Genomic DNA, 13,664 nt, shown 5'->3' on the forward strand with positions numbered 1-13,664 from the left:
TATGTATTCATGACATCTGTATTTTGTATTCTGATGCTAAAAATTTTGAGTAAAGACTTACAGAGTCAAGTAGCACATGTAAGATGGACTTTATCTTAACTTCACTATGGTATACAAGGGCATGGAGATGCTAGAAGAGGCATGGAACAACTCTTTCTCTTCAAGCAGGTGTGACATGCATAAAAGCTGTGTACTGCCACCTAAACAGCAATAATTGTGCTTTGTATGTGTTTTGGAATAGGAATCCTATTTATGCTTTTTTTTGGTATCTGCACTGAAGCTCAAGTGCCCTTCTAGTACAAAATTCCCTTCGGTTGCTGAGTTCCAGAAGGTAGTTAAATAGCACTGTTGAGTGCTACTGAGAGCAGTATAAATATAATGCTGCTTTACCCGTGCACTTTGCCCATCTCTTCTTTGCAACCTGTGCTGAGATCCTGGATGGAGTGAGTGGCCCTGAGATGTCAAGGTGCGTGTTGCATTGTAGAATAGGCTCAACAACCAGTCATGAGTCTGCTCTCTGACAGAAGTAGTGCAAAATTCACTCGGTATTATACCACTGATTTCTTTTTCAGTACAGCTATAAGAATGCCTCAAATATTACAGTTCACAGATGTTTCAGAGAAAAATATTTTGTCACGAAGAATGAAGATATTAGCAGATTATTATAGAGGATAAGGTAGTAGAATTTTATTCCACTTTCTAGTCTCTAATACTACCCCAGCACCCAGCACAGGGAGTAGGAGAAGCTGGATCTGACTTCTTTGAGCACACCACTATAATACCTATTATACTCATTTTAAGGGAAACCTGTAGCTGAATTTCTTGTCTTTATATGAAAATCCATGTATGGAAGAACTAGACTACAAATTCATTCATAGTGAAATTCATCTTTCTGTGGTTACCATAAATATTTATATCGACATATGTGATAGAGATACCTTACATTTTAGATACTTAACTGATTTTAAGATAAATCATGTTTTATAAGTAACAAGAAGTTACAAAGATGACTACAGACACTATTGCCTACTTACTTGTAGGTAAGATGTTCTTTCAGTCTATAGGCATAATATTTTGTACTGACAATCTCATACTTATTGTTAAATACGGGATTTGGTGAACAGAAATGTTAACATTGGGAAATGGAAAAGGCTTTTTATGTAAATATAACATGTACATACATTGTAAAGATAAGCATCAAGATTAAACAAACAGTATAGTATTAAATACTGGTATAATTTTCCACACAGTGTTGCTTGATACTGCAACAGATTGGACAAGAATGTTTTTCTTTTAATATGCAAACTGCTTTTGTTTTGGTAGTTTCATGGAACAATTTAAAAAATACTGTCAACCTATTTTTATTAATATCCTCTTTTGGAAAACAGAATGAGTGATAATTACTAATTAAAAAATTGATAGAAGTCATTAAGAGAAAAGCACTGACCTCTGTATGACATGTGAAATGTTTTCTTGAAAATGATATTTGAAGTGAAAAACCCATTTATCTCCTTGCTCTCATCTAAATCCTTACACAATTCTGGATTAATTGTATAAGCTGTGTTTGATAGCTGTGTATTTTGTTTCATGTGATTATGTTTTGCTTCATCACTATGCAGATCTTTCAGTGACAGAACCAAAACTATACTAGAACAAGTACTAATATTAGTTCTAACAGTTCTAGTACTAGAACTAGTTCTGATACTGAAACTCTGGCCTTACAGTTAAACAGAGAATCATCCTGCACTGCAGGCCACAGATAAAGCTCTATAAGCTAAATGTGGAAGATGTTCACCAAGGCAGACTATTAACTGACATGCCTCACAAATTTAAATGTTTAGAAAGAGCATAATTGGTAACTGCCACAACCTGTTTTAGCAACAAGACATACTATAACCTACTAGAGCTCTAATTTGAGTCACAGAGTAGGCCAGAGAAGCATGTCCCTAATTTAAACTATGTCATTCTCTGTCAAAGCTAAATGAGACTTCAATTATCTACATGACGCATACTACTAATCCACTAAATTCACTGTGTTGACCTCCAAGATATCACCAAGATATCACCGGACTTTGTGAAAAGCCTTGCTGTTTTTACTTGTTTGCTGAAGACAGAGAAGTGCTGAGCTACTCTGTTTTTTGGAGAGTTCAGAGTACCCTCTTGTTGAATTTCTAAAAAGTATTTTTGTTTCTGCACTACTCTCTCTATAACTGGAATGAATACTGTTTAAAGAAATGTAATTAATATGTAGGAATGGGTATCCACTAATGGGTAAGATGTACAGAAAAAAAAAATGCTTTCAACTTTACCATGGAATCAGCCTGTAATCATTTACTTCACATTGATCATCAATATGAGAGCAGTTAATCCAACATGCACTACATAGATTTCATACATAAATAAAAATTCTAGAAGCTCTTTGTTTGCATTCAGTGTTCTTATAGGTACTATAATTTACAGATTGGAAAGAGACAAGGTGATAATAACAATGAAATCTTTCCTTAGAAGTGAAATAATTTCAGCATCTTACCTATTAACCAGCAGCCATACAGGATAGGAAGAAGAAATTAATGAGTCTTCTGTTTGACTGCACTGAACTCTTCACAATCTGCTGTAAAACCAACACAGGCAAGAGTGCTACAGCACTGTATACTTGTGGTTGTGCTTAACACTTAGACATTTTTTTCCCTGTACAATTTCCCATATTGCCCTGTACATTGTGGCAATATGTTAAGTATGTGTGGGAGTCTTAAATTGGGCCCAGCAAACTTACCTTGCTCAAGTGTTACTGCTGACAGTGACTCCAGGCTTCAGTGATCTGGAGGAAGCATTGATCTTGTATTCCTTGGAAATATCTATTTGTCTAACTAAAAGTCTGGTCTAGCAACCCCATGCCTCTTGACATTAAGTTGTAGGAATTATAGATGTGTAACCTTTCCATAAATATTTGCTTACTAGCTTTGCAACTCTTCAAAGAATGTACCAATGATTATAATTGGTAACATATAAAAAAAGATAAGAAATCTCAGTGAGCCAAGTTATTTTAAAGGCTTATCATACCCTGATATCTGATAATTATTGTCATTGAGCTTGTCTTTCTTTAAGCATGGCAGAGATGGACATCGTTAGATGGAATCATTACTTAGATTTAAGTTCAAGGTTGCTCTCAAAAATTTTGGCAGTCTCCATCTCACTGACTTGACCTTCCTTTTACATGAAAAGTGGAAAGATTCAGTTCTCATTCACTGTCCCATATGTCCAAAAGTGAATAAATCAATCACGTGTTCTTTGTTTTGTTTTGTTTTTTAATAGTAGTTATACATATATATATTTAAGCAAATTATGAGTTTTAGTTTTCAGGGCCTTACCAAGGTCCCTGAGAGAATATGTTTTTCTCCAGCTTCCTCAGATCAGATCATTGGCTTTTATTGCGTACCACAGAGTATTGTCTACTCCTGTCTGTGCCTTCCCATGTAAGTGTCCTTCTCTTGAGTAAATATGCCTATGTATTTTGTAACAAATATTTGGAATCTAGTTTCTCTCTCAGTTACTTTTTAAACACTAAACACTCTGGATTTAAAAAAGTGTTCCTGCTAAGGGAGTGGCCGTGTTGCAATAGAAGTGCCTTACAAGCAATATTGATCTCTTGGGTAGGGCTACTGTCTGTTTATTTTCTGACTCTTTCTTCTAAATAACTTATTCAGGTCAGTTTCTCCCTCAGTTATATAAATCATGCCTGATACAACTGTCTATTAATTTTTGTCATGGACCTCTGCACTGTGTTCTCATGAATGAATTCTGAACATATTCCTTCTTTGTTCTTCCCCGTCTAATATTTTTCTCCTCTTGATGAACCTTGTTTTCTCTTCCATCCACTAATGAGCACAGAGGGATTTTTCCTGTTCTCTACTCTTGCAAAAATCTGTTCCTCAGATAAAAAGGACTGGGATCCCACTCTTGATTGCATGAAGAAGGTAAATTTTGCAAGATCTTTAGGAAATTATGCAAAACCATCTTTATAGCTTTCCCTTTGCTGTTACTTTTAAAATGATAGTGCATGCCTCATTCTGTTTGCACATATTTCTGTTTCCATAGGTGAACAAAGTAAACTTAATAAGTAAGACGAGATAAAAACTAATGAAATAAATAAATACTGTATTCCTTTGTCACCAGAATCCTGTAGTTCTAAAATCTTTGAAACCATTGACAAAATAATAATAATAATAAATAGTAATAAAAAAATCAACAGCAACAACAGCAAAAAACAATGAAAAACAACAACAACAACAAAAAAAACCCAACATTATTCAAAATTCTCATGAACTACAACACAGGCACATTGAAGTTATACCTTTTAGTCCTTCATCTATTTCTAGAGCCCACCTGCAATGCAATACTGGCCTCATGGAACATCATTTGGGAACAACTCGCTCAACTACAGCAACGTACAACTGTCAATACACATCTACTTGTACAAGGAGGCCAGAAATCCTGTATAACTGCACAGAGTGCAGTTAAGTCCCCAGTATAATCATTCTTAGTGAGCAAGAGGCAAATTTGGCCTGGAGTGGCATGAAGTATTTTGGAACATTTACTTCAGGGGTACTGGTATATTATTTAGCTATCTTGTCTGCTCTCAACTATCCTGAGACATTTTACTTAAGATAAATGATACGACACATAACTACTAAGGCAGTTTACATCTGGAAAAAGTTATCTCAGGTGCCTTGCCATAAGAATAAGGCTATACTGCTTGCAGAGTCTAAGTTAGATGGTACAATTTTGGATCTAAGAAATCTCATAGGACACAAGGTGACACCATGTGGAACATGTTAAATAGTTTATATGCCATACTTTCCAGTTAATTCTTAGAATCCCTGTTTTCCAGGTTTTTGTTTCATCTGTGATATAACAGTCTGACATTACTACAGATAATGCAGAGATGTATCTGCTTACAGTTTGTGTATTTTGTTTTTGAAGGCCACCTGGACAGTGGGTTGCTGGACTTCCTCCTGTTTGGCAGCTTGATTGCTGCTGTGGATCCTGTTGCTGTGCTGGCAGTATTTGAAGAGGTCCATGTCAATGAAGTTCTATTCATCATTGTTTTTGGAGAATCACTTCTGAATGATGCTGTAACTGTGGTAAGTAAATTATATATTCCAAGGTCACTCTAACTCTCAAGTGGCTTTTGTTTTTGTTTGTTTGTTGTTTGCTTGTTTTGTTTTCTGAAGTGCATTTTCATAAATGGAATACTTTATTTTGGATGTATTTCTAGAATCACATATTAAATTTTTGATAAACTCTTGTATCAACATCACTGGTTTTAACAAGGAAACAAGTTTTTGCTACTGCGTAACGAATAAAATACTCTATAAGAAAATTTGATTACTTGTTGAAAAGAATTCAGAAGAGAACAGTAAGGATAATCAAGAAAAAGCATAGCTTATGAAAAAGTTTAAAACAAGTAAGGTTGTATACCGTGAATAAGAAAATAATAGAGGACAAATGAAAGTGAAAGATATGGCATTCTTTAAATGTAAATATGTAAAAGACTGTTGCTACAGAAGAAAGTAAGGGTAAGAAATGGTAAATATGGTAAGAATTAATGAGTTTAGCTGAAACAACAAAAGCTGAGAAAGCCGCAGTAAAGTACTCCTCCATCAATACAGGTCTCTAAAAACAGGTTAGACAAGTACCTATCATTATACGAGAATAATACTCGTACAAACACATAATCTCCTAAGTAGGGTAATAGGTGATTTCTTTACTTTCAGTGTTATCAAGTTTTGAAAAGCTTTAGTACAAAAATTACAGTTAATTCCCTTTTACGTTTACATATGTTAAACGTGTTTCAATCCAGTATCTTATTAATATCTTAATAATATCTTGTTATATTCATACTACCTATTTATCCTGTTATATTCATGCTACCTTATTCATCTTATGCAAGCAGTAAAAAAAGTCTTCTGCCAAAAGCTTGGATTTTAGAGTGAGAAGTGTCTTATAAAACTCGAATACATCTAATTGTTCATAACAAATCATATTTATATAAGGAATGGAAAAACATTTTAAACTGGTTTCTTAGTTTGTTCCCATTCCACTGTATCTTTTTTGCAAAATTAAAATTCTGCAAAGTCTTTTCCCTCCATACAAAATTTCCCTTGGTCATAAATAGGTTCAGAATTCATAATGTTGGGGCCCATAATGAGATTATTTCAATAGGTTTAACTCAGGAGCAAGTACTAAGCCAGTTTACTTTTCTTTTCAGGTGTTGTACAATGTGTTTGAATCTTTTGTTTCAATAGGACCAGAGAATGTGACTGGGATTGAATGTGTCAAAGGCATAGGTGGGTAGAATGGAATTCTGTATCATATCACTGGTGTACATATGTTGACTTTTAAATAAAATTTTATTATTGTGCTGTCAGAAGCTGTTCTTTTTCAACCTTTTCCCTGATCATATTCCTACACTGCTGCAGAATGTAAGGAGAAAATAAACCTGCAAGAATTCTTTAAAAAAATAAATAAGTGAAAATTCATAAACATTTGGGATATTCGTTCAGACTTGTCTGTTCAGATTTGAGAATCAGTAGATGTGGATTTCAGTTGCAAAAATCACCAAACTTGATTTTTGTTGTACTTGATGGAAATCAGTGTCAAGCAGCAATATTTGCCTAAAAATTTAGTCATTCTTTCCCATTCCAAGCTTGATAAGATACTAAATTATCCTATGAATCAATGTATTAACAGTGACTTTGACATATTCCGTAACAGTAGGGGAAAAATAATTGTTAAACTAAGTTAGTGGGTTTTGAATAAGCCTGATAATGCTCAACAGAAAGTAAGCTTGTTGGTTTTTGTTTGTTTGTTTTGTTTCATTTTGTTTTCCCTACAGGATGTTTTTCCTATACCAAGTACTCGTAAGAATTCTTTTTGTTGTATTGGTATTCTAGAAACAATTTTTGAAATGTCCAAATTTTTCTCTGATTCACTGACCATAAACTAAAAGAAGAACTAGTTCAGACTTTTAGATTTCTACGTTTAAGCTGTGTTTGTTTTCTTGTATTTCAGTGTCATTCTTCGTGGTAAGCCTGGGTGGGACACTTGTTGGCATTTTCTTTGCATTTCTGCTCTCATTGGTGACCCGTTTCACCAAGCACGTTAGAATCATCGAACCTGGATTTGTTTTTATTATTTCCTACCTGTCCTACCTCACAGCAGAGATGCTTTCTCTTTCTGCTATCCTTGCGTAAGTCCTTTTTATTGTTGTCTATGAATGGGGTTGAGAAGACAATATAGTTTCTGTAAACATTGAGAGGAAAAGCCTAAATTACATAAGGCAGCTACAGAATTTAGCAGTTCTAAAGCTTAAGAAGAATATTTCTATCTTCTCATATCTTCTCATCATAGATGATTATAGTTTGCAAATGCCATGATTATTTGTCCTCAAAAAGAAATGCAAGTTTTCTATTATTTGTTGTGCAACATGAAAACATTCTTTGCAAAATACAGATTTGGTTCTTTTCTCTTTGTGGTTCTTAGTGCTTGAATAATTAACAGTTGTCCATTTTTATTGACACTCTACAATTTTGAACTGAAACAATAATTTTCTAAGGTATTCTAGGACACACATTTCATGCTGTTTTCACTCTCCAGACTGACCTCTTTAGGTTTCCCTAAATTTGGTCTGTTTTATCTTGACTGATCTTTTGTGGTTTTTCTTCCTTTGATATCCTTGATATTGATTTATGTCATATCTTTCTTCTCAGTTTTGCTTGACATGCTTGTAGATATTACAATTAGTATATTTAGTACCTGAAAATGTTACTGAAAATAGATCATTAGCTTAAGCTTCATTCTAAAGTAAAGAAGAATATTTTTTTTTTTTCATATAAATCAGTATAGTAAGCTGAAAAGCAGAAGAAAATGAGGTTGTTTATAATCCAGTGAAATGCTATCATCAGATATTTTGGGAGTAACCTCAGGAGAAATGTTTGGAAAATGCTTTTTAACCAGATGAAAAAGTACAGTGGCCTCTGAGAGGTTTTTTTTGTATGTTTGTTTTAGGTATTAGTGGTGAGATTTCATCACTATGTGACAGACTAATGTTAATAATAATTAAATGTTACATCAAATATTTTCTGAACAACTGAATCATTGTTTTTTCCCCTAGGATAACTTTCTGTGGCATTTGCTGTCAAAAATATGTCAAGGCTAATATATCTGAACAATCTTCTACAACTGTAAGATATACCATGAAAATGTTGGCCAGTGGAGCAGAAACTATCATCTTCATGTTCCTAGGAATTTCAGCTGTAGATCCAGAAATTTGGACTTGGAATACAGCTTTTATACTCTTGACTTTGGTATTCATCTCAGTATATAGAGTCATTGGTAAGGGGATAATCTTTGTGTTGTTGGTATATATTCTTTTGCCCAAACCAAACAAAACCTAGCCAAATCAAACCAGTTCATTCATTTTGGTTGAATTTATGATTGTTGTCAGTTAGTAAGGTAGTTTTTTACAGTACGGTTTATCGTAAGTGGAAAATATCGTAGGATTTTACTTTTGTGAGGTAATTGCTAGCTCAGTAATTAAGTCATTCACCTAGATTATCTAGTGGCTAACTTCTGTTGATGAACACATTATTTGCAAAATCTCCCAATGAAATGAACTTTGTTCTTTATGTTACGACCCAGAAAAATAAACTTTTGAGTCATACCAGCCATCTCTTTTCTTCAGCTCTTTCAATTTGGTAATAAAGAGATTGTCTTAAGCTAATTTTATGGTTGACTTCAGATTTGAGATGCACAGTGACGTAAGACCATACACAATTACACTACAGGTTCTCTGTCTTGAGAAATAATTCTCTGGGCTGGTAAAAAACTGAGTAAATAAGTGTGTGGCAGGTAAGGATTACATACTGTCGAAGTACTGGACTTATATAAGTTTGCAAACCCTCAAAATATTGGTAACATTTTGCCTGAATGCATACTTCTACAGTTTAATGACTGTTTTGTGAAACATCAAAAGGCCCGAAACAGAATGAGGTACTTCTTGGGAGTAACATGCATTTTGATTTCACGCATGTGCTCAGATCTTGGAATTTTCTTGTTTATTTGAATATCTGATTTAAATTATGTACCAGCTGAACCACTTACCTAGCTGGCAGGTTTCCTAAACTCTGTGATCACATTCAGACTGAATGAGCTGAATAAAAGATCTAGTACCATGTCCTCATTTCTAAATAGTCCGTAACCATTTTTCATTTTGCTCCTACTCACTAATTAGGGTGTGTAATGTGCTTAACCAGGTTTTCATTTTCTAAACTTTATCATTTGTTGTTTTCCTAGAATTAATTGTTAACAATCCTGTAATATGAGTGAGCACTAAACAGTAAATACTCAGCAATGACGATATGCATCCTTGGAAGTAATTAAACTTAGACCTTGATAAATTACTAAAAGTCTGATGATATTGGGCCTTTGTCTTTGTACATGACTACAGCTTTCATATCCTCAGAGAATTAGATTGGTGACGTGAATTAGTTTTCAAGGTCCCCTTCATCAGAGGCCTTTCTTACAGTGATATATATTTTTCTTTCCTTTGAATAACCTCCAAGTTCTCTAAAAATAGAAGTATTTTGCTCTGACAAATGTAATGGTCCTGGCCTGCTGTGGTGAGATGCACATGCTGTGCCACTCACAGGAGTGCTGAAGCAGCTTTCCTTCTGCATGACAATATGATGATTTCTAGAACTTTAGGTCAAGCATCTCTACAAGGCAATATTTCATCTGTAGATCTGAAGATGATGTTAGCATAACAATAAAACTTTGCATAAGGTGTTGACATTGATGACATTTTTAGTATGATTTGTAAAAAGTACCACACTTACCACGCTTCCTAAATCAATGGGGTTGCAACAATTTTATCTTTTGGTATTTCTTGCTGTTAAAATATCCTGTGTATACAATTTACTACAGTGCAGAAGCTCTATAATTTCTCAGACATTCATTTCAAAGAAGAGCACATAGCAGGATTTCACCTTCAGTGCCTGTGTTAGTGGAAGAAAAATTCTTGTCTCCTATCAAAGGGCAGCATTCTCAGAAGGGTTGCCAGATCGTAGAATAAGCTTCTTCTAACTCTTCTGGCTAAATGTGAAGGGGGAGATGCCTGGCCTCCCCGGCAGTGTAGAAGTAGAGTGGGTGAAGTAGAAGGTGTAAAGAATTTGTTACAAAATTTGTACTGTTTCTGTTACACACTGCTGAGATATTGACATTTAATATGAGCATTTATAGTCATGTCAATATTTGTTTTTTATAGGTGTAGTTATACAGACTTGGATTCTTAACCACTACAGAATGGTCCAATTGGAGATAATAGACCAGGTAGTGATGTCATATGGTGGACTACGTGGAGCAGTTGCTTTTGCTCTGGTTGCACTTCTGGATACAAAAAAAGTGAAAGAGAAAAACCTGTTTGTCAGCACAACTATCATTGTTGTGTTTTTTACCGTTATTTTCCAGGTAATTCTTCTTCCTAAGCATGTTTCTTGCAAGGAAAAAGAGTCTCTTAAAAGTATTAGGCCTTCTCAGCTGAAGGTTGCATATTGTTACACTGAACTGAAAGCATAATTGACTTTGTAATTTTAGTAACAAAGATCCTATTTTATGTTTTCATGCAATACCACAAGGGACAAAACACAATTTTCTCTGTGCTAAAAAATGTTCAGTCTTAGCTGCTTGGTATTAATAGTACTGAAGTTAATATCTGACTAAACATCCTTCATCTCATAGGAATAACTATAGAGAACAGTTCTTTTTATTGGCAAATACAGTCATTAAGCTGATCAACCTGAGTGAGCCTAAGCTGTTCTTTTGAAATATGGCAATAAGCAGTGGGACAAGAAAGTATTCAGCATCCAAACAAAACAGTGATTTGTGGTTGAAAAAAATATGAACATAAATGGAGTTGCATCAGTACATACCAACTTGGAAGACTTCAAAAATATATCAAAAATTTAATTTTCATAACAAATCACATGTATGTGTGGACAACAAACATGTACTAGTCTAGGAAATATTCTCAGCCTCGCGTTTCTATATAGAAGATATGCTTTTTTTCTGCTGTTTGATGCCTTTTCAAGCCTTTGTAACAGTAGCAGAGGGTACTGCATTATTTTACCTCTAATGGGGAGAGGAATCAAGTAGGGAAGTATGATAAACAACATATACATGTATAAAACCGCTCTATTTAATGCTGTTCAGGAAAGTCTAATACCCTAAGTATTTATTATTATGTTTCATTGCCTAGGGATTGACAATCAAGCCTTTGGTACAGTGGCTGAAAGTGAAGAAAAGTGAACACAGAGAACCAAAACTCAATGAGAAACTTCATGGAAGAGTAAGACACTTTTAAACAATATTGTGGCATCATTTGAATTTTTACAGAATGCCTTAAAAGAGAAAACTGTTAAAGAAAAATTATTTCTGAAAGAGAAGAGGCAATCAAATTCAAATTTACAGAGCAAAAGCCATCATATTTATCAAGAATTGCCATATTAGCTGTAATTTGTTACTGGATTGAGTCCAACAAAAGAATACTCAACAGAAGTTTTTTCTGTTCATTTGCTTGACAATTCACTGGTGCTGACAGAACTGGGGAAACAACTGGAATAATATTCTTTCTCTTCATCTAAAAGAGGAAGATATTTGATTGAAGGTAGATAGGGCAAAGCATGTGAAAGAAAGTTTATTTTTCCTCCTTGATTATTGTATATTTATGGACATGAAATGAAAGCGGGCTTTGCAGCGTGCATATGACATACAATTCCAGATTAATGGTAATATTTTTAGTTCCATCTTGAATGGTGTGTGTACTCACATTTATTTAATCTTTGAAAAGATTTTGAAACATGACTCCTTGGATCTCTTACAATTCACACAACAGGCTGTAAGACTATCAGACATCTTGTTTAATTTGTAACTGCAGATTTATACAACTATGCCTGCATTAAACATTTTAATATGTACTTGTGGAACCTTCTAATCTGTCTGTTTTCAAGCTGGAGGTTACCTGAAGTGGAGCAACAACTTGTTAATGGACAGGGTTTATTTCTGAGGAATCATTTTAAAGACTACTGAATATATACGTTATGTTTTCAGTATCTAGAAGAAAAGTTACTTCATTTACAGACAGAGTATTTACCCAGAAATAAGATTTTAATGTTTTACTATTTGAAAGTCAGTAGTTTCTTTCCAGAAATACATCTATCTGACATGGGATATACCTTTGTCTGTCACTGAGCAGAAAAGTCTGAACAGAAATGTTAATCCTCACACTTTATTGTGTTAACTGATTCACCACTATATTCTAGCACATACCATCTAGGAGATATGGTCCTAAGAGGAACATAATCTGCAGCCTTTAAAGAGAGCACTATCCATTCCCAGAGAGTGGGAGAGAGGCACCTTATTTAAAATGTAATTTTCTCCATTTCTATGTCAGATGACTCCTGAAACAGTAACTAATAATAAATGCAGAAATAATTCATATCACACGTGGTTATTTAGGCAGCATGCTGTAGATTCTGTAGTAATCAGTTCAATAGAGAGTAAAATGTTAACAAGTATATAAAGAAAAAGATCAAATTCTGCTGCAGCTGCCTTGTCTTGACTCAAAATTGCAATCCTCAGGATTGTTATCAGCCATGTGATAATAAGTCAACTATGGCATTTTGTTCTGCATACTAGAGGAATGGCTTCTACTTCTGTTCTGAGGGAAGATACTGAAAAATCTAAAAAAAAAAAAAAATTAGGAAATACTTCCAACTAACTTGAATCATCAACACTAATAATGACTCATTACTTTATAGGGCAGAATGGAGATGTAAAATGAGTCGACAGTGAGTCTTAAAACTGAATGTCAATAAAATGAAGGTTTGAATACCTTCTTGCTGAGACCTCATAAATTATGAATAGTCAGTGATTTGCAAAGGAGTGGTTAGAAAGCTCACACTTTTGAAGAAAGACATATGGTATTAAGCATTTCTGTAAAGAAAGGAAAAAAAATATGCTTGGCAGCACCAAATTTTTCTACAGAGTTACTTGGTCTAACCTGACATAAATTGAGATATTTTCTAATTATGTCTTTAATTTATGTGTGATACTAATTTCACATCTACTTTCCTAGGCTTTTGATCACATTCTTTCTGCTATAGAAGACATCTCTGGACAAATAGGACATAACTATCTGAGAGATAAGTAAGCAGTAACTAACTTGTAATGTTTGAAACACTCCTAGGAAATTTTATATGTAAACTATGACTTTTTAAGCCTGAAAGCCTGCGAATTTAGAGACAGCAAGTATGTCAACTGCAATTTAAAATGTTATTATACACTACACTGAAAACACTGGAAATACAGCAAATAGGAAAACAGTTAATTTTCACCCCTTACAACTGGAATACTTTCTTTCCCTGCCACAAGTTCAGACTAGGTCTTTTCAGATGTGTCAGTTCACATCCAGGGCTCAGACTCTCTCAAGATTAAAGAAATGTCTATTTGTACAGAATTTAACCGAAAACATTAATATTAATTTTTCACTGTGATACCTTATTTCGTGAATATTATCTGTGTGGGGAGACACTAATGAACTCAAATAC

The 13,664-nt window shown here is 34.2% G+C and overlaps 1 protein-coding gene across 5 annotated transcripts in view; it reads left to right on the top strand.

The window, feature by feature from the left end:
• The window catches only part of SLC9A3 (solute carrier family 9 member A3), a 66,276-nt gene that overhangs the window by 27,876 nt on the left and 24,736 nt on the right, over positions 1-13,664 (top strand). For all 5 annotated transcript variants that reach the window (XM_004935075.5, XM_040696321.2, XM_046938104.1 and 2 more), the window contains 7 exons: positions 4,981-5,141; positions 6,269-6,347; positions 7,072-7,249; positions 8,174-8,394; positions 10,325-10,527; positions 11,315-11,404; positions 13,193-13,263. In XM_004935075.5, the coding sequence (XP_004935132.1) occupies positions 4,981-5,141; positions 6,269-6,347; positions 7,072-7,249; positions 8,174-8,394; positions 10,325-10,527; positions 11,315-11,404; positions 13,193-13,263 (1,003 nt within the window). The remainder of the gene's footprint in view (positions 1-4,980; positions 5,142-6,268; positions 6,348-7,071; positions 7,250-8,173; positions 8,395-10,324; positions 10,528-11,314; positions 11,405-13,192; positions 13,264-13,664) is intronic.

Source organism: Gallus gallus, chromosome 2 (assembly GCF_016699485.2).
Source record: "Gallus gallus isolate bGalGal1 chromosome 2, bGalGal1.mat.broiler.GRCg7b, whole genome shotgun sequence".
In the NCBI taxonomy this organism is placed as follows: Eukaryota; Metazoa; Chordata; class Aves; order Galliformes; family Phasianidae; genus Gallus; species Gallus gallus.